This window comes from Candoia aspera, chromosome 1, assembly GCF_035149785.1.
Source record: "Candoia aspera isolate rCanAsp1 chromosome 1, rCanAsp1.hap2, whole genome shotgun sequence".
Lineage (NCBI taxonomy): Eukaryota > Metazoa > Chordata > Lepidosauria > Squamata > Boidae > Candoia > Candoia aspera.
In genome coordinates, this window is record NC_086153.1 from 90633960 (window position 1) to 90655991 (window position 22032).

Below are 22032 nucleotides of genomic sequence, written 5' to 3' on the forward strand. Positions count from 1 at the left end.
TGATTTTGCTCCCACGAATGATGGTAAATTCAACATGGAGCAAAATATGAAGATCATCATCAGACAGAGGCACACACAAGGACAATGTCTTTCAAAGGCTGGCTGTACAACTATCCAGCATTCTTGCTTAGTTCATCTAAAATGTACAGATAGGATCTGAATACACACGTGAAGTTTGTGGATTAAGATTAAGCAATGGAGAGGTTATGACAATCTGGGATCGTGTGGTGTGCCTCCCCTCCCTCATCCATGTTGTATTAGGCTTTGAAATATATTGGAGTGCCTGGAAAAAGGCAGTAGTAATGTGAGTGCTGCTTAGCTTGGAGCCACTTCCTATGCCCCCAACATTTTCAAAATCTGCTAAGAGTCTCCCACCCTCCAGACCTGATTCTCAGGGCATACTGGAAGGCTGTAGCCCACTTTTCATATAAGCAAAACTCCACTCCCATGATGTTGGATTTCACCCTTCATCTGGATAGACATATAGTTTTATTTCTTCTACCCATTTATGAAAATCTGTTCATCTCTCCAACCTACAACTTCTCCACATCTTGAAGTCACTGTTTTATTTAACAATAGAGAGGAGAAATAGAATGGAATTTTCCCTCCGAGCCTGGGTAAATATAGACAGACTTCCCCACCTAGTACCTTCCCAGATGCGATGGAACCACATCTTTCAGAATACCCAGGAAGCGTGATCCCAACACACCTGGAGGAGAGCTAGGGAAATGAGATATTTAGAAGAGAGAAAAAGGACCCGATGCCCCATCTCTAGCCTTCACTGAAATCATGGCAGGAGGACCTCTGTCTGAATGACACACATCTACACAGGAACACAGGTACACAATCACGCAAAGCTGCTGCACTTCCTTTCAGTTAGAAAAAAGAAAAGCCCCCCTCCCCTCACAGAGCAGATCTTATAAAAGATATGTAAAATAAATGGAACAATACTCATAAAATAGCTATTACTATGGCAAAGCTTTTGTCAATAAGCCTCCAGAACTTTAAATGAGGAAAATGGCTTCACAAAATGATAGTCCAGGTTTCCACAGTGTGGACACTGCTGAACGTTGCTGTATTCTGAGAAATACTGCATCCCAATACGTACATCTATAACAGGTTTCCCACAGTGCTTACAGTTCAGCCGAGCCTGTAAAAGGGGAGAGAGAGAGAGGAGAACGTAATTTCAAAAATTCCATAGTTGGCTTCCACTGTCCACCAAACCCTATCACGCCTTAGTATTTTTCTCACTGAATACACCTTGTGATTAGGCAGGGAGGCCAATTCTTACTACAATTTGTACTTGGGAAAGCTTACCTGAAAAACAAAATGCACAAATGTCCCATCGATATCATGTGTCTGTAGAATCAGCTATTGATGAGCGTCTTCGTACATTAAAAAAAAAAAATCAGTTACCTAGAAAGGATTGCATTTTAAAGATGCCTATACTTTATGTATAGATTTCATTCTCTAGGTAGATCAGGCAAAAATGGTAGGCAAGGATTAAACCGAGGAGGATTTGATGGCTTTTTATGCATTTTATCTTAAAGTCTGGCCAATATGACACTGAACTGTTGAAACTGTAGCTCTCTGGGGGCATTTCCGAGAGAGGGAACAGCACTGCAACGCCAGGCTTCACCTTTATCTCAATGCACACAGCGATAATTAAAGCGCTATCCTCTCCATGTACGGTGTATATGCAATTCCACTCTACGTGCTTTTTAATGAAGGTGTACAGGGCACAGATGACAGACACACACATCAATTCTTCTTAGATCATTAGCTAGTGCTCTGATAGCCACATGGGCTTGTTCCTCATCACTGTGAATGGGAGCCAGTACTGAAGAAAGGGCACTGCTGGCAGTGCATCTGTGGGCTAGGTGCCTTTGGAAGAGAAGCAGCATCCACTGAACGGTCATGAATGCATCTTCATCCATGGAAAAGTGTCTAGGCAGCTATCACCACATCCTGGAGGCTTGCCAAAGCCACAGAAACTAATTTATTAAAATATGAATTGAACTCTTTCATAATACTAACCTGACAACAAGGAGAGGCTGCTAGAATGTCGTAAGTGTACATGGTTCCCAGCTGATGCCAGCTTCCATCCCACCGAGATTTGCATTTTATGCAGACAATTTTGTGAACCCCTTCTAAACAGTCTACACAAACAGCATATAGGTGCATAAGCCTTCCTGTGGAGAAAGATTTGTAAAAACAAAAGATTATATTAACTGTGTCACAGAACTTTAATACGTTAACAAAATTGTGAATGGCATTTTTATTAAAAATGCAAGAAATGAAGCATGCATTCACCAAACATTATGTTTCTAGCCATCTTCTGTCTGAAAACCATTGAAGGGGAAAGTCTATTTTATTCAGAGTTACATTCCTACCCACAAATGCAAATTATTCTTTCATTACTAGCCTAATTTACTGCTGGCTTTTATTGAGAGTCCATAGTCAATCAATAGTAGTTAGCTTCTAAACAGAGGGTTGTTGGAGTTTAGGTTTTAAAATTTAGTCTTTAAAAATTCAAATTTGATTTTTAATTAAACTACAAATCAACTATACTAAAACTAACACATGATCAGGATGAGTAGCTCATTTGTCACATCAGAATGGACAAGACAAGCATTCCAATTCTCAGTTCAGCTATGAAGCTTAACAAAGTTACTCTCAGCTGTATATCACATGCTTCAGAGGGGGGAATGAGCTTTATGCTACTGTGAGTTCATATTAGATTTTTGCTTCATGTGCAAAGCAAAAGTACAGACCACCAGTTAATTAGGCGTCTCCATGAATTTAATTTCCTTCAAGTTATTATTGCTACATATTTCATAAACTTCTACAGTGTTTATACAAGTGAATGAAATGAAAGTCATATATGATTATGCTTTTTTGGCAAAAGAGAATACAACATCACAAAAGCTCTTTATGCAAAGAAGTCAGGAAAAACAGATTCTTCTCAACAGGAAATGCAGCCTTTTTCAAACCACAAACTCCCTGCTATAACTCAGTTTCATGAAAGAGTTCAAACTGCTACAGATGAGTAAATTTGCACACACTGCATAAATATAGAAAAGATTCCAGTGTGAAAGTAGGAAGGTGGAATTATATTTACAGCAACTCTGCTTAACTCATAATGTACAACATGGAAAAGCAAACTTGCCATATATGTTATAGGGAACGCTCCCCGTTTCATACACCTTTTCACCTGGAAAAATATCAGAAAGTGTGAAAGAACTGTCTCGTCAGAGATGGATCCCTGGCTGGGCCAATTTAGGTATTTATCTGGGTCTCACATGGTCCTAATCCATAGTTTGCTTAGCTATTGTTGGAATAAATCAGAGTTTACATCTTATGCCAAGACTTACAGGCCCCACCGGATTCATAAAACACGCTACCGTATGTGTATTATTACGTGTTTTGCTTGATTTCAGCTTAATATTGTGTGAGCCCAATCACTTTATTCTAATCCTTACAGGATGACTAAGAACATGCTCATTATCCTCCCCCTTCTTCTTGTTTATAAATCATCCTCTCCATTTTTAACTTGCAATAATTATGTCTATTGGGTAAGCAATAGTAAATACTAATCTCCAAGCTATGCTTGAATTAATTTTCAAAACCCTTTAAACTACTTATTCCTTAACCCAGTATACTCTCAACCAAGTTTCATGTGACATCCAAATCAATCTAATATAGAAATTACCTAGAATGTAGGTGGAAATCACATGGAAGGGACAATGCAATGTGAGCCTACAGTATTTTCATATTATTCAAACTACAATTTGTAGGCACCTGATATAGGAATTTTGAAATTCTTACTCCACTGCCCAGCTGGGAAGGCTCACCTACCTCTGTAGCCATTTAGCATGATTATGTTTCGGTCCTTCACCTATTCCCGCTCCTGCAATTTTTACTTCCCTCCCTGTTACGTAAGCTGAGAAACTATTTTACAGATGATTTTTTTTCCTTGTAAGTATATGTAAAGCATTTGCAATTATTTTGGGAAATTTCTCAAGCCTCATTATTTTGCTTTTAGATCAAATTTCCCAGGTTTAAGAGTGATCAAAATGGCTTCTTTAAATTCATATTGGAGAAATGCTATGGCTACCAGACTGGACAGCAAACATTCAGATTACCACTAGATGAAAACAAAGTGAGATAACATTCCAACTCCGCTGTCACCTTGTGGGAAACCAGGTTTTTGCAGCCCAGATCCAGCAGCATATGGGAATTTTTAAAGGACTCTTTAGGAATATGCATTTGGGAACTAACACCTATAAACACCCAGAAGCCCCAAAATCTATAATCAAGCAAATTCAGGGTGGTAAAATGAAAGACAGGAAATAACAACAACCACAACTGCTGCTGCATTGTTTATAAAGCCGCTCTTTCAAAGGAGCCAAAAAGGGTGTTTTTGATAAATACAGTATACTCTATCACTAACTTGGTCGTATCCAATGTAATACTGCAGAAACTGTACAAGAGTCGGCAGTGTTCCATTGACAACTACGTAAGTATCAAATAAACTCATACAATTGCCACAAGGAAAAGTGTAATCTCAGTTGTGAAACAGCTTGTGGAATGAACTGCATAATTTTTTATGCAAGGAGTTATGTATCTGTTGCACAGAATTGGCCTGAACTTTTCCACAAGGATAATTCTCCACTACCAGAATAACGCAACTGGATTATGCAATCCTGACTGTCTGGGATATTTCTCTAAGGAAAACTCCGAGCAGGGTGTATGTTTCACTGAAAATTCTGCAGAGCTCCTTTTAAAATATGACCACATCAAGAGATGCAAACATAACACTTTGACTCTAATACATTGGCTACTGCAAATCAACAGCTGATAACAAGAAAATATGTGAACACAATGGACTGATTTGCACATTGTATGTAGTTACCATATACCTCAGAAATGAACAAGCCCAATCATGCCAACTAGTGCCTTTCACACTCATTATGACCAAAGGAACTCTGACCATGCTTTGTTTTTAGTTTTTCTGGCTTTCCTTTTTAAAAAATAATACTGCTTTTAATCTACAGTATAAGCTTATTTTACACCTGAGCATTTGTTTTTCTGACTTATTACTAACCCAGAACATAATATAAATTAAGACTTCCACGGTTAATTAGCCAATTGTGCTAGTTTGGGCTACAATCCATATTATTACTGTTCTTCTTAGACACAAAATAAAATTTAAAACTATTATGTAAAATTAGTAACAATGCAGACATCAACCATAGAAAACCCTAAAATAAGTAAAATACAGTAATTTAAAACAAAGCTCATTTTGAAAAAAAATATATCTCAGAGACAGTGTAGTCCAGGAAGAGTTATTATGACTAATTGCGATGTGCAAACATAGAGAAGAGGTACATACTACATCAAACCCTAATGTGTATGATTTTTGGCATACTGAGATGTGTGTGTACTCCTAGCCACAGGAGTTTGCAAACCATCATTTATACAAACGGTAGGCAACCTTAATATTGTGGGAGGGCACAGGTTGCAAAGTAAGTAAGGCTGAGCTTTGGAGGAGAATCTGTGTTTCTAAATTGTGATGATACCAATTTAGGGTTTACCCTAGAGTTTATGTTTTACCATTTTAAAATAGTAAACTATGTTTTCAGCAATTATGCCCAGTGAAGACAGCAAAGGAGGGATCTGAAATTGCACACTGCCCTCCCTTGATTTATGGCTTAGCTTTGTGCGTGAACCAGGACACTTTAGCACATTCAATGTGAACCCACCATCAATCTTGCCTCATTTATCTTCTGGTGGGTTGCACAGGGCCATGGATTTGCATTACAAGAATAAGACACAGTCAGTGATGGACTGTGCATTCTCCCCATTTTAGAAAACCCAAACTCTAAGCTATGTTTAATCTTAGTTTTAGTTAGAAAAAATACATCACTTTTGTAAATTACAATGTTACGTTGGCTTGTTTCCATTAGCCATGTTTACAATTAAATTAGCCAGATAATTCTTCACAACAACCTAAGAAAGAAGGAGAATCAGAAGAGACCAAGTCGCAATATGACTTCTTCTTGTAAAAGGTGGTTTAGCATCATGTCGAAAACAGCTCATCTTAGTTCAGTGGTACTTTGTAATCAGTTCCTTGTTCCATCATACAAATTATGTATTAAATAAAGGCAGAAAAATTAAGAACATATTTTCCAGACACGGTACAATGAAAATACATATAATTTCAAAGTGAAGTATACATTTATCATTAGGGCAACTACAAAACTTTAATGATTTAATCACAACTTTATACTGATTTTATTACAAACATTTAATAAGGTTTTGTTTAAACTTCACTGAAAGTGACAGCACTTGATATTCTCAGACCTATGCACAATCCAGGTAGCTTTTTAATGACATAATTTATACAGCATTTCTCTTAACTCTTCTCATCTAATCCTTTTCTTCCTCTAAACCCTGAACTGCATGTACCTACGATCTTAGAGAGGTTTCTAATCACATGTCTTTCTAGCCTCTCTACTTTTGTCTCTGCAAACTTCCATCAGAAAACTTCGTAACAGCAAGCTTCAATCATACAAAAGTAATATGACAGCTGGTCTGTTCTGAAGCCTTCCCAGCTCTTCAGTATATCAATGCTTCCTTCATCTATACATGCTAAGATTTGCAGTGAAACATATAAATTATACCCAAACACATTAATCAAATCTCCAACATACGCTTCTTATAAGCAAATGCGAAAGGAGACAATTTAGAATACAGACAAAATACAGGTATTTTCCCCCAGCAACTCTTCTCCTACCTAAGTTTTAGAACTTGTATGCTTGTAAATATGAACACATTATGGATTGGAAAGATGTGGGCAGCTGCCAAAAAAGGAAACAAAACAAATTAAATGACCTAGAGCACTTTTTACACAATTTCTCTGCTACACGCATATTCTTTGCTACAAGTGTATTTCTTCTGCCAAAAGCTGTTTTTGCATAGAAGTGACAGCGGAAGTTTTATTAAGCTTTTATTATGCCCTGTTGTACTTACACTAGCCTTCACCAATCTGAGAATCCTCAAGTTGTATGAATGTTTTCATACAAACATTTTTCAGTAATAGCCTTGCTGGCTGGGAATTCAGGAAACTGAAGTCCACACATATGGGAATAATGTACAGGATGGAAAAGGCTAATGTAGGATGCCTTTCTTCCAAAAAATGCAAGATATTAATAGAAATCATGAACTTCAGTTATATCATTTAAGAAATGAAACAAGAATGAAAACAACCTGTACCTTGAAGGTGACAGGGAACATCATACTCAATTTCATCATGTCTTGATGGACTAAGAAACAAGGTTCCATCCACCAGGGGAAACTGTTCAAATACAGGCAATGCTCTATGGCATAATGCACAGTTGACAACATTTCGATGACTGGCACTGAGCGCTGCAAGAATGAATTTCCGTAAATCTTCTCCTTGACCCACTTGGGCATCATCCTCCATACGGACATGGAAAGTGTTCAGTTTATGCCTAGGTATGTGAGCAAGGAGTTCAGATAGATCAAGCCTTCTCAAAAATTGTACTGGAGCATCAAAATGTCCTGATCTATGTGCTTGTAGCCCAGCTGTCCCATAATCAAAGTGAGCATTCCTAAACATGCCACTATTGGCCATATTCTTTCTATGAGGTTCTAGATGAATGGCATTCTTCAAAAATTCTCCTAAGTATCGTGAAGAGCGGGGGCCACTGAAATGGGTGGGGGCAAGAACCGAATAACCTGCTGGAGGGGACTGCCCAGGAGAACCACAGGGAGAACGGACTGCATAGCTACCGCTAGCAGAGCCTTTCTCTTGAGAGTTCTGCCTGTCCATTGAATGCCGTCGCTGGATATCATGGTTTAAACCTTTTTGTGATTTGTTAGCAGACCTGCACTTCTTAAGATCTTCTGAAGACTCTGATGTTGATCTTCCACTGCTTTTTTCAGACACAGATTTCTTCTTCTTTTCATCCTGCATTCGTTTTACTTGGTACCAATCTGTGTCTTTCTTTAAATGGCCCTGCCCACATCGACAAGAACAAAAGCGGAAGGCAAGATCATACCCTTTCTTGGTCCACATATTTTGCCGACACTGTTTCTCATTCCAACTCCTCGCTCTTCCAATGCAATTAAATTGGGCCAAAATGCTGCTCTCCCACTCGTAAAAACACTGAAGATGCATCCAAGTGCTGAAGGGACAATGCTCATTGTTGCAAACAACCTTCTGGTAGTCATCTTTTTCTAAGTCAACAGGCCGTCCAAAGCTACATAACAGTGGTGTAGCACAAGGTGCTTCTGTGGAATGCAGAAGGGATAAACAGATCAGCTGTATGATACACAATTCACTACTTGCAATTTTTATTTTAGTCTTCTACTATATAGCAGAGCTATCCTAAACCACAATCCAGGAATTCCGATGCACACATGGAGTTCCATGTACATTTAAACTATGTTGTGAACTGAGATTTCATATATCACCAGCATTTCCCTTTATAAATGAGCAGAGTAAGCCTAATGGATTGACCCTTTATTTGGTTGTTCACAATACCTAAAAGCTTCAGAAGACACTGAGCATAACATTCAGTATGTTTTGTTTAAAAAACCAAGTCTGGATTTAATGTAATCCGCTTATTTGTTTATTATTTACATATTACTTATTATTTGCTTATTACTTACAAAATGGATTAGCCATCTTACTATAGCCTTCAAAGCAAATCATAACAATACTGTTATAACAATAGAATACTGTTTTAATGTAACAGCAACAAAATATTTAACATATTGTTGCCTAGATATCTCTGCCTTTTCAAGAAAATAGTACACAGACCTGATCTTATTTCTAGAAATTGCAAGTTTATATTATTTTTCAGTATTAAGCCAAAAATTAGCCACATGTGTCATTAATTTAAAATTAATATTTTATACTATGAAGTTATTAAATTGGCTTCCAGTGGAAATGGCGGACTGAACGGCTGTGCCCGCTGGTTCAGCAGGCAGAGCTGACAACGCGGTAATCTTTTTCGGGCTAGGGAGGTTCTCCTGAAGCCCAGAAACATTCTCTGGATCAAAGAGAATACCTGGAATCATCCCATCTGTCCTCCAGACAGCTGCTTGCAGCCAGAAGATCACAAACAGTGTTTTGCTTTCCACTGGGAAGAGCCAGCTGGGAGGCAGGGACTTCATCACTTTCCAAGCCGCGCTGTAGCCTTAAAGGGACACTAAGACCGGCCACCCCATTTCTAAATCACCAATTTGTATTTTTTTTAAGTATATGTACCCCAAGAGAGGCTTTCTACAGCGAGGAGAAGCTGGTTCTCTTGGTGTTTAAAGTTTTTTTGGGGATTACTTTTTTTTTTTTTTTAATTCTTTTAGGTTTTGAATTTCATTTTCCTTCCAAAGGAAATTCCAAAGATTGAGAGTAAACATTTTCCTACACGTTGAATCTGATTTGAACCTTCAGTTTTCACTTTCCCTTGAGAACTGTCTGCTATCTCACTTTATGTAAACACACTCCGGAACTCTTCCATATCTTCGGCTTTTGCCGGTTAAGCTCCTAGGGGTGACATAATCTACTGCGTGAGACATGGAGGATTTCAGATTCTTTCTGACTTTCACCAGGATTTTAAACAGATTTCTTCTGACTTCTATCAAGCTTTTATGCAAGGTATCCAGGACATTCTGGAAAATATGAGATCTAAAATGTGCCATCAGGTTGGGGATGTGGTGGATGAAATTGAGGAATTTAAGAGCGATAGAAAGGGGTTTTTTTTAAGACTGAGATTGGGATTTTTACTGAGATGCTGGATGAAGATTGGATAATGGAGTTGGATAAATATAAGGGAGAGAGTGATCTGCAAGCCATAAGTAAAATCGATCTCCTGGTGGAATGCCAAGAAAAGAACCTGGAATCTTTGAGGGGGGCAGTTGGGCTGTTTGATTCTTTCAAGAGGAAAGCTCTGTGCACATTGTGGGGATGTGTAGCTGCTTTGGTTTATTGTCAAGTGGGATAAGGGTTGAAGAACGTTCATCTGGTTTGCTTTAAGGATTTCATTGATGCTATTTGCCTTTAAAGATTTGGATTTACTGTTTTGAATTAGCTTTGTTTTTTGGGGAGGTTTATTAAAATTATTAAAACTGTTGTATTAGGGTTAAAGAATGTTTATCTGGTTTGCTTTAAGGATCTGACTGATGTTATTCCCTTTTAAAGATATGGAATTACTGTTTTGAATTATCTTTTTTGGGGGGTTTATTAAGATTGGGATTATTAAAATTGTTGTACTATTAAGTATAACAGCAGACAATTTACGTGCTTTTTTATTTGATTCTTATAGTAGACAGAAATGTATAGAATAGTGGTAGGAATGGAAAAATTAAATATGTTTCACCTTTTGGAGGGGAGAAAGATGTTCAGGAAGTTTATATGAACTTTTTCTTCTTTATTTTAATATAAGGGGGAGGAGTAATTGTACTTAGTGATTTTTATTATGTGTTAAAGTGGAATGACTTATAGAAATAATGTGGTGTTTTGGTTTAATATAGAGTAAGAGACTGATTATGGAAATTTTTGTATATCCTTGCTGTTAAAAGTCAGAAATCACATCTTTCTGTAAATTTGAAAAATTTTTCTCTTGTGTTTGTTTCCACACTTTAGCTTTTTTCCTCTTTGTAGTTTTTTTGTTTTTTTTGTTAATTTTTATTCTTCTCTTGAAACCTAATAAAATGTACTATTAAAAAAAAGAAGTTATTAAATTAGGTTGTGATGTAGATGACTCAAAGAATATTAATTTGCATTTAGTTAAGGTAAACCTGCCAACATGTAAAAATCTTTCAAAGCTGCGTTTCTTTTAAAAGGTTTTGTATTCCAGTGTCAAAACTTCAAATGGTCTTTGATATATTTGAAGAATTTCAATAACCGCTATGGTTGAGAAACACACCTTCTGATTAACAAAGATTTCTAAACCTCAAAGGCTTAGTAGGTTAGTTTTCAGGAATTTAAACCTTCTGATATGAAGAGATATACTTAGACAGAATGATAGATATTAGGCTATAATTAGAGCAAACTATCTAACCCTGATTATAATTAGGCTATAATTAGGGCTAAATATCTAGCCCTAATATTTGGGGGCATAAGTTCTCCCAAACCCCAAAACAAGAACGCATCACCTGAAATCCCACAAGGGTCAATTTAAGAAAGCATAGATTTCTGGTAACTATGTGAAGACCAGAGCAATAAATTGAGAATCAATTCTCCACTTATACTTGGAACATTTTGATCAGAAAACACATACTTTGTTTTTTCATACTTAATTGCTAGTGAATTTCATGACAATAATTACCAAGAATAAATAATCCCGTATATTGTGAGGCACATGAATTTAAAGTAATAATGAATCCTCCTCTCATACGTTTTTGACTGGAAAGAGATTTTCCTCTCAACTCTGAAACGAGTCATTTATAAATATATTAAAAAACAGTGATGCAAGAATAAAGTCTTATTTGATAACAGCTGGAATACTGACAGAGACTGAAGCATTACATTATAATCTCATTTATATATTATAATTGGAATAGAATTCTTTATTAAGATCAAAAAATACTGGCCAACAATGGAGTTATATAAGATAATCAAAGTCAACTGCCATCAGTTAGGTCAAATACAACAGAAAAGTCAACCACGCAACACAGAACATTCAAGTCTAAAATAAGTTTCCTTCCAAAATATAATTTTGGATAACCATCCTCTAGTTTTAAGCAATAAATGGGAAGAATGCAATACTTATATCTTACCCTTTAGAAAACTAGCCAGATGAATTAAAGTATTTATCATCTTTAGAATGATTAAAATCTGCCATTCAGCATTAATATGTTTAGCCAGACAACTGCCTACTTTAATGATTAAAATTAATTGCTTGTAAAATAAAGTACATCCTGTTTATAGAATTAACAGATCCTCATCTACTCTCTCATACATAAACCATTCACAAGGAGAACTATACAAGCACACACAAACTTCCTTTCTTCCAATAGAAACAGGGAAAAGGGAAAGAAAAGAACAGTATGGAAATGTGGAAGGGGGAAAGTGGGAAAAATGTATTGAGGTAAGGAGCAGTGAAGAGATAACTAGACAGAGAAGACTAAAAAACAGAAACCCTGCTTAGGCATTATAACAAATGTTAATTTCACTTGCCACACAACTCCTCCCAAGCAATAGCTAGTCAGACTCATTTTCAAAGGCAGGTAATCTGCAATCATTCACACCACCTGCCCATTCCTTCTATTTCTTCTTTCTTATTCCAAGCCTATGGAACATGTTATTACCACTCCATTAGCAATGCTTCTCCTGGGGGCTTATTAATAGCAGAATTATTAATAAGTTTCTTTGAGGAAGACCTGAAGCCAAGAGCCAGTGCTTCCAAGATCCATTACCAGGAGGAATACCTAATGGCCTGGATAAACTATCTAAAACAAATAAATATTCTCATTTCAAACTACATGCTTCCTCTTTCTAATCCAGATACTTTCTTTCACTCAGGGTGTGTTTGTATATGATCATAAGGTTCATCAATTGCTGACAGTGCAGTCAGGACAACTGTGGCATTGGGCCATGCTGGCCCCCATGAAGAGGCTTCTAAATCCTCCACCCACAACCCCACTGCATGTAACTCCTGGGAAGAGATGCCTCCCATTATTTCCCAGTTAAATCCCTCTGTACTGGTTTACTCAGGAGGTGGCAAGTGAAAAACCTCCTATCAGTTCCTTTAGAGCAGTGTTTCTCAACCTAGGCAACTTTAAGAAGTTTAAGGCTTCAACTTGCAGAATTCCCCAGCCAGGCTGAGAAACACTGCTTAAGAAAGTGTCACTGATCCATTAAGAATTCAAGTCTTTATTATACGTACCCAGGTTAAAGAACTAGAAGGAAATTTTAAAAACACACAAAAAAGGAGAAAGAAAAAAAAGAACAATGACTTCAGGAAATTTATTTATTCCTCAATTTACTAAGGAGCAGCACCTGTTTATTTATTTATTTATTTATTTATTAGATTTATATTACTGCCCCTGTCCCCCGTTACCTTACTATTACCTGGTAATTGTTTGTCTCTTAGTCTCCAGCTATTGCCCCTCCATAATCTATAATTATATAGAGTACAACAGCAAAATCCCATTCCACTAATACCTTGATTTTGACAAAGACTGTCCAGTCTATTACCTGAACAGGAACAGAAGCATGGTCTCATTACAGGTTGATGTCATCTGTTTACCCCCTATTCAAAAATGGCCATCTATGTGATATACAACTTGGCTTATGATCACACCCAATATGTGATCCCTGAATAATCATGTAAGAGGTAATGAATGCTAAAGTGAAAAATTAAAACAGCAAAAGGAAGGGAGAAAGACTGTAAAAGTAGCCCAGCCATACACACACAAACAAAAAGAGAAGTTAATAGATATTCAGAGACTTATAATACAAATCACTTCTGAAAAGTGAACTTTGGGAACATTCAGCTCTAGTAACCAGAACTAGAAATCTATGTGCAACAGCCACACACTGAAGCACAAAATTCATACCAAACTGGCAAATGAATAATACAGCTAGATGTATAATTAGGTAACGCATACAAAACTTGACACAGCAAAATTTAGGTGAATAAATTGGTATTTTTTTCAGAACATTGATGTTATCATAGGCAAGCCCACTTCAACTAGCATGGTTTCATTAAATCACTTGGCAGTCAAAAGAGGCTGGCATTTGCCTTAAGAGTTCTAAAAGAAAATTAGATGTATTTGAAAGGACAATTAATCTGAAAATGTTTGATTTAGAAGCGTTCACAAATAGAAGCTTATTAAAAGACTTTCTAAACAGGGCTTATAAAAATTAGGCCAAGACCTAAAGCCAAATATTTGTGTCATCTACATGCCTCTCCCATTTTCAGGGAGAAATAAAACTTGTTCTTCTCTCTGTTCTCTAAGCCATGGGTGCAGAACCTCTCCAAATGCTTCTGAACTGAATCTTTCCACAACTATAGCCAGCCTGGCCAGTGATGATGGGTAATGAGAGTTCTAGCTCAACAACATGTGCAAAGCCACTTCTTCTTCCCTTCTGCTAAGTGATTAGTCATCGAACCATTTAAACGCTGCTCAACTTCTGCATTTGTCTTTTCCTTTAAAGAATTCCCAAAGGAAACCAATACATGTTAGCATTGAGGCTCTCATACCAGAGGCAGTCCTGAGGCACCCAACTTACACATCCACTTATCAATACCACCCAGTGAGGAGGATGGCTGGGGAAATTCGACCACTGAGAACATTAGACTTCTGCTTTCCTTATAAGTCGACTTCTATCAAGCACCATGTCCCTTCATTAACACCCAAGCCAGGATATCTGTGCTGCTCAGATCTAGGTCATCTTCTCCAATCAGAAGAATAGGGCCACTACAGCTCCATCTGGGCCATAGTATGTGCTAAGTTCTTATTTCCATTCAGTCATTTTCCTCATGTGTCAGCTGTAGCCATCAAGATTAATTCTTCCCCTACTATAATCTCTTTCTACTTCCTATCCATGAGTACTGAAAAACAAAACAAGACATCAAGACTTCACGGATTTTCTCTCACCGAATGACAATCAGGTTTCAGGTTTGGATACAGCACAGAGATGGCACCGGCAGTCCTTGTCAGTGACCTAAGCAGAGCAGAGATGCAACCATCTCTGCCCCTGTAGATCTCTCTGTGACTTTTGATGCTATCTATCATGGTATCCCTTCTGGACTGGCTGCAGGGAATTGATGTCAGCCCTTCAAGGTATATTAGACTAGGAATCCAATATCACATAAGTCAGTACTACCTTTATAATGAAGTTACAGTAACAGAATCTTGCAAGTCTGAATGCGCTTTCTCTACCCTCCTGTTTATCTTTGGGAGAACTAGAGAGAGTCTTGTCTGAGACCTTTACTCAGGTTACATTCCTGCCCCACACTCAGTTCTCTTTTATCTGACTGTTGTCTGGGTAGTGGCTCTTCCTCCTGTCCACTGACGTCATTCTCTCTGCCATCTACAGTAGACAACACAGTGTTACAGTAGTTCTCCCTTCTGCACAGTGGGTGTGTGTATAGGGAGAGAAAGACCAGTCCCAAAGCCTGTGATTTGTGGGGTGTATCAGAACTTGAAGCTCTGACCACCAGGGGAGGTCTTCCATTGGTTCAGCATCAGGTATCATCAGTATCCTGATGGCACTCAATTGTTCATTTTGACTCCTGGCTAGCCAAGCAACGTTGTCAAGATCTTACCATGCAGCTATTGGGGTCTGAATGGCGAAGAATAGCTTCAGATTCAACCCTAGCAAGACCAAATGGCTGTGGGTGCTCAGACTTCTCAGTTCTGAGGACCTTCCACCCTTGATCCTGAATACAGTGCCCCGCTTGGGACTGGTGCACAGTCTGGGGGCCTTTCTGGATTCTCAGCTCCTGTTTGAGGAGTAGCTGGTAGCTGTGACCAGAAACACCTTTGTACGGGTTCAACTTTTGTCCCAGTTGTGCCTATTTCTGGATTGAGAAGCCCTCCTTATAGACAGTCATGCTTTGGTCAACTCACCAGTGGACTACTGCAATAGGCTTTACATGGGGCTGCCCTTTAGGATCACTCAGAAGCTACAGCTGGTCCAGAACAAGTTAGCACAAGCACTGATGGACAAGCCTCACTGTGCCAATGTAACACAGCTGCTATGAGTTATACTGGTTGCCAGTTGGCTTCTGGGTACAATTCAAGGTGCTGGTTATTACCAATAATGCCCTGCTTGATGCAGGGCCTAGCAATTTCAGGGACCACCTGTCTCCTGCACTGTCAACCCATCCTGTGTGTTCTAACATAGTCAGTTTACTTCAGGTCCCATCAATTAAGCAATGCCATCTAGTGGGGCCCAGAAAGTAGAACTTCTCAGTCACAGCGCCTACCCTTTAGAGCAGCATCCAGCCAGAGATCCACCTTGGTTGTCTTTAAGCAATCTTTAAATCCTTGTTTTTTTCCCCAAGGACTTAGTTGGGTGGGCCCCCTTTGAGCCTGGAGTGATGTGGTTAGAGGTTATACTATCCCTCAGATAATCGTTGTTTTTACACAATGTTGTTACTTTTGACTTGTGAAGCCACCCAGAGTCATTTTGGAATTGAGCACACTAGACATTCAATAAAGAAATAAACAAACTAACTAACTAACAGCAAATGCATCCAACAGGGTGATAGAGATGCAATTCAGCTGCTACATTAAACACTCTTTTCATGTACCCATATCTGTCATGAGCACTGATGGTGAGCAGGAGGGGGCCCCTATCCAGGGGGGAAAACGCATGCGTAGTAGCGAGAATTTGAGCAGTCATTCAAAGAGACACAGAACAGACCCGCCTTGACCTTTGGGGTTTATCTGTATGGGTTTTCTCACGCTTCTTCAGTTTGTTAGGATTTTCTGTCTAATGTAGCAATAATAAAACACTAGATACTTATTCTTAGTCTCAGCATGGTTCCTGCTTGTTAGGACAATATCATGTTTTAGGTTGCCAAATGTACACATGGCAATGCCAAGTTCCAGGTAGTTATGCCTTCAGTTTTTGTCTTTTCATCCCTCAGCTTCTCAAATTCATTCCCATCCACACAACAGTTATGAGAGGCAATTCTGTGCAACATCTAAATACAATGTATTCTCACTCAATTTAATCTTTTTTTCTGGAGAAAAATGTACTTTTGCCACATACACCAAACCAGATAGACAAGAGAAGGCCTATGTTTCAGTGCTAGGTCACATTTGATAGGTAGGCTTGGTGCTATACTTCAAACAGAGCCAATAACTAAAATTTATTTTATTTTTAAATTATTTATAACAATAGTGATTATTCCACATGTATTTATCATATATAGTCATGGATAAGCCAAGAATTTTAGGGGTCAAAATACACCCCAAAAATTGAGTTCAGCTTATTCATGGACGGCTTTATCCATGAGTATATACAGTAGGTTTTTCCCTCAGCTTTTTTAAAGTCCCCGTATATCCTGTTTATTTTCGCATATAAACCCATCTGCAGATAAACAGACCCTCAAATGTTTAACCAAAATACCATGAACAATGTGCCACTTGTGGATAAGCCAATTGTGAAAATTAAAACATATGAAAATTCTGAGGGTTGGCTTATCCGTGGGTGGCACATTTTTCACGGTATTTTGGTTAAAAATTCAAGGGTCAACTTATCTGTGGATGGCTTTATATGCGAGTATATACAGTAATCATTTTCTTCTTTCATCAGGCAAACAATTGCAAAATTGGTAGCTACTTTTGGAGGGGCTCTGGCTAGACATTCAAAGGTTCTGTGGGCACAATGTATACCCTGTGGTTACAGGCTATGTACCTCTATCCTAGAAAACCATTCCATTGTTGGACCTAATGTCTAGGGCAGCTCTCTGAGTCTATTTTCCAAAGGGTGGAAACGTAATTCAACCAACTTCCTGTTCTCTATGATATATTTCAGGAAATGTGTAAGTCACTTCTGAAATGCCAAGGTCAATCTGTTGCAAAGAAAAGCACAACATTCCAGAGCTGAACCACTCCATTTTGCACAAAATACTTTTTGTGGCTAAACTGAAAGTAGATTGTTCTGATTTCAATATCATGAAATTAGCACTAAGATTTAATCTGTTAAGATAACAGGAAGCAAACAGAAAAAGAAGAACAGGGTACAGGTGGTCCACTAGCACAAACCAATTTTTGCACATGGGATTACATGCCATTCTGCTCATGTACACAATCTGATGGTCACACCCACCTGCATAATGGCAGAGTTACATAAATCAACGCTTACATAACTTGGGGACTGCCTGTATATTAAAGGTTGTAATCAAAATGTGTATCAGTGATCATAATAAAATCATATAATGATACAATGAACACTGAAAGCATGCTTTTATGTGATTTATACCCGGCAAACCTTGTGGGTGTGGGTTATTTCATTGAAAAGTCAAGCAAACTTTACCTATTTGGATATTTTAAATTTTGCAATATTATGAAAGAATTAGCAAGTCTTCACAAGCTAACTTTATTCCAAATTATCTCCAAGAACTAATCTGAACATGCTGGTACAGTACAGCCATCTCAGAGGCCTGTACTACTTTTGAACTGTAGGCAAGTATCTAGTTGATATGCCTGTGTATGCCTTTAAAATTATTCTGAACTTTTTTGGAATTCACATGAGCACTGCTGTTCTTTAAAGTACATATGTCATTTATTTTTTCAGGCTTTCACATGAGCCTGAAAAAAGATACTGTCTCTTTAAAATTAATGCAATTCAAAAAAAAAAAAAAGACTTCTTCCAAATTGTTTCTGAAGCACACAGGGCTCCATTAGATGACATACTAGCTTTTCATATGCAGTGGAGCTTATGGGAAAGTAGGCTGAGTAGGGAAAATTAAGAGATTATAAACAGCCTAAAGTAGCAGGACTATATACAATATGCAGGGAGCTGCACATATAAATTAGATTTTAGCTAATAAAACACAGAATTATAATTTCCAAATAAAGGAATTAAATCACACTATAACTTCATTCTCCTACAAACTACCTTTAGCAGGGACAAGTTAGAGTTTAAGAAATATAACCAATTAAATATGGAAAATAAATTACTCTTGAAAATATCTTTCCTTTAGAAAAAAAGATTAAACACCATCCAATAAATTCCTAGGTTTAAAAAACGTTGAGCATACAATACATTTTATGAGAAGCTAAATATTTGGGACAGCAACATTAAGCAAGATAATAAAACTGATTTATCAAGCTTGTCTCTTATCAATTAAATAGGTTGATATACTGAAACTCTTACTCCAAACCTGATGTACTTGCTGGGTATTCCTATCTACAACTCTCAAGTAACTAAACAAGATATAATTTATAGTCATTTTTGATCCAGTACCTTCCAAGTGAACAGGTTCTTCAGATGTTTTTTAAAAAATCTACTTGTAGAAAGAGACATGGCCAGAACTTTCTTCCCCATCTCCTCTGTAAATAGAACTCATAATAGCTTTAAAAAGCCACATTCTTTACTAAAAAAGTTTCTACCAAACCACAAACCAATTTTTAAAATACAAGTCTGTTCCACAAAAATATAGTAATTTCCTTGACATTCTGAGTCATGGTCTTAGAGATCAAAATATTTGGAAAAACAAATGGATTTGGATCTCCTCCTGATTTGTTCTTTCATGATAATATTTTTAAACTTATGTTGTCTATTGTGAAAAGTAGCAGCTTCTTGGAGCATGCAATCTGGAATTCTTGGATTCCACCAAGAGTCTGCAAGCGTCACACAAGTATTTTGATGACTTCCAGGTTTTCCAGAGCCATGTTGGCCCCATCTCAGTATATTTTTTGTCTATAAAATAACTCATAAAATTAAACAGAAAAAGTTCCAGTTATATAAGAGCTGTTACAATAATACCTTTTCAAACTGAAAAGAGTTTGAGCACAGTTACTACAGATAGCAACTACTGGAGGATTAATAAAGAATACTTAAGTCCCCCTGATTTTTACAAGATTTAACAGTACCTGGAGATTTAATATTTTTTACACCCTCTTTTTGTGCCAATGCCGGGAATATATCCTCACTAAGATGTAATAATAGTTATCCATACACTATTAGACCTCATCCAAACATCAGCCTCTGTCCTAAATTTAGTACAAAATATCAGATTGCTACGTTTCATCAGTGTGGGCATTGCGCCGGAAGCTATTCCTGGGAGACTGCAGAATTTAAATTTTGTTTTGCTGTAAACAGGAGACTGTGTTTTCAGATGCATCTCCTCTGTTTCACTGTAGTATGCAGAGACAAAGCACATATTATTCCAAATTCCTTAGAGATCATTATTTGCCCAAGTATTTGTAGCACATTCCAGCAAGGAATAGTATAAGAGTTCTCTGATGAACATTTCTCAGAACAATTTTCAAATACAAAACAAAAAAAAATTGCCTGTTCTTGTGTTCTTATATGTCACGCACATAAAACTAACCTGGCAACTACCAAAAGAAAATAGAGTAACTGTTCACACATACCCTTTTAAACCTAACCCTTTTAACATTTGCTACTTACATTCTGCACTCATAAACAGGCACTGAGTTTAAATTTTAAAAAATCACTGAGAAACTAAAGCATTTAAAGGGCTCAGAGTGGTTAAGGAGAGGTTTTCTTTTTTTCCTTTCCCTATTTAACTTATTTCAGTGGAGGGAGTGCACAGTGGTGAGGGCAAAGTTCTTTTTACTTTATTTTAGGTTGTAGGCAATGGTTGGTAGAGTGAGATGATGGCACAGCTGCACCTAAGCTGTGCTGCCCTGCAAACTATCCTGTTGCAAATATAGAAGTCTTTCATCAGCAGTTTGTTCTGTCTTAAAAAAAAAAAAAAGAAACAGCTAGCCATTATAGCTCTGACATCTGAATAAAGCTGAGAGGGATCATCCCTAACAGACATTAAACCCAGGCATGAAGAGCTGCTAAGCATGCACTTGGGGAACACAGCAATTTCAGAAAAATATGGGGTCTTTACAGTGAGGGAAACACTACAAGCCACGCACAATGAACAAGAGCCGTCTCCTCAGTGAAGTAGTGAAGACAGGTTTGAACATATGACACTTCCTGCCCAGCTGAGTCTGACTGTTGAGACCCCAAGATTATCAGATCACATTTTCAATCAAATAAAATATGCTGGCCGTATTAAAACAAAAATACAGAGTTTAGCCCGGGTGTTTACTTCCGTGCCGTTTTCTGCACCTTTAAAATTGGGGTCACTTTTAAGTACAACGTGCCTGCACAGGCTTTTTCTCGCCCTATCCGTCTTTGTAAGGTTGGAGACGGTCGTTTTGAAGGAAGGAGACGCGTCTATTCGGTCTCACCTCACCGGTTCGCTTTCTGGACACGAACTATGAGGACATGAATAGTTTCAGTTCCCCAGAAATTAGCTATTGGAGGGCGGGGAAAGGGACAGGAGGAAATCCGCCAGAAGGTACAGAAACCACACGCTCTCCTTAATAGGTACACCATTTGGGGACACGTGCCTGTGCAGCCCGGCTTGGGGGCCACCAAGTCCCTGCACAACCCTTTGAGGGGAAGGGGCACGTGGGCCGGCAAGCTGCCTCTTTTCAGCCCGGCGAGCGTTCGAACTTCCACTCACGAGACCCGGCGGCAGGCCGCGCGTCCGCGCGCGCTTGCGGTCGAACTCAAGCCAAGAAAGCGAAGGGCCGCGCTTCCCTTTGGCTCATCTGCATGCTGGCCCGCTCGGCTTCTCCCATCCTAGGGCTGCTGCGCCATCGAAGGCCCGCCAGCTCTGCCCATCCGATAAAGCAGGGAGGAAAAAGAGCCAGCGAGTGAAGTTTCGCGGCTGCACGCTGCACGGCTGCTTTCTCGTTCCGCTCTCCCTCGTCCATCCCGTCCCGTTTCTTCCTACCGTTTTTGGAGTCGCCCGAAGCCGAGCCTGTCGCTGCCGCCGCTCCCCCGGAGCCTCCTCCACCTCCGGCAGCCGCCACGGGCCCGCTTGCTCCGGCCGCAGCCACGGCGGCCAGGACTCCTCCGGCGCCTGCAACTCCCGTCGCGGCCAGGGCTCCATTTTCCTGCTCGTCCCCGCTGCTGTTAGCGCGCTTGTTCTTCTTGCCCTTGTTACTCTTCTGGTTCGGCATCGCCAAGGGAGGAGGAGGAGGAGGAGGAGGAGAGGAGGAGGAGCGGGTCGCAGCGGGAAGGCTGAGGAGGCGGCGGTGGCGGAGGCTCGCGGTGGCAGTGCTGCTGCCTCTGGTGCTGCTGCTGCTGCTGCTGCTACCCCCGCTGACCCCCGCCTAGTGCAGCTCCATTGTCAGGCGGAGCAGCACGCTCGTCCTTCTCTCACGCACCGCGGCCCTGTCGCATGCACGCACGCACACAGGCGCGCATCCACAGACGCCTCGCCGCGGAAGAAATGCAAGCCAGGGAAAAGGCGTGTCTCGCTTGTTTTGATTCTGCTGCTC

General features: G+C 39.0%; 1 protein-coding gene across 1 annotated transcript; it reads right to left on the reverse strand.

The window, feature by feature from the left end:
* Positions 1 to 125: 125 nt before the first annotated feature.
* Positions 126 to 22007, reverse strand: HECA (hdc homolog, cell cycle regulator). Its single transcript, XM_063309413.1, has 4 exons — positions 21483 to 22007; positions 7279 to 8319; positions 2038 to 2192; positions 126 to 1150 (listed from the first exon to the last, which is right to left on the reverse strand). Exons 1-4 carry the CDS (start codon positions 21709 to 21711, stop codon positions 986 to 988), a joined length of 1590 nt encoding a protein of 529 aa, XP_063165483.1. The 5' UTR covers positions 21712 to 22007; the 3' UTR covers positions 126 to 985.
* Between the last annotated feature and the right edge of the window lie 25 nt (positions 22008 to 22032).

Excerpts from the sequence above, each read along its gene's own strand:
- HECA (XM_063309413.1), bottom strand. The coding sequence starts at position 21,711 with ATGCCGAACCAGAAGAGTAACAAGGGCAAGAAGAACAAGCGCGCTAAC. Across the intron at positions 2,193-7,278 it reads TGTTCCCTGTCACCTTCAAG|GAAGGCTTATGCACCTATAT; the intron begins GTACAGGTTGTT and ends CTTTCTCCACAG. Across the intron at positions 1,151-2,037 it reads CAGCCTCTCCTTGTTGTCAG|GCTCGGCTGAACTGTAAGCA; the intron begins GTTAGTATTATG and ends CCCCTTTTACAG.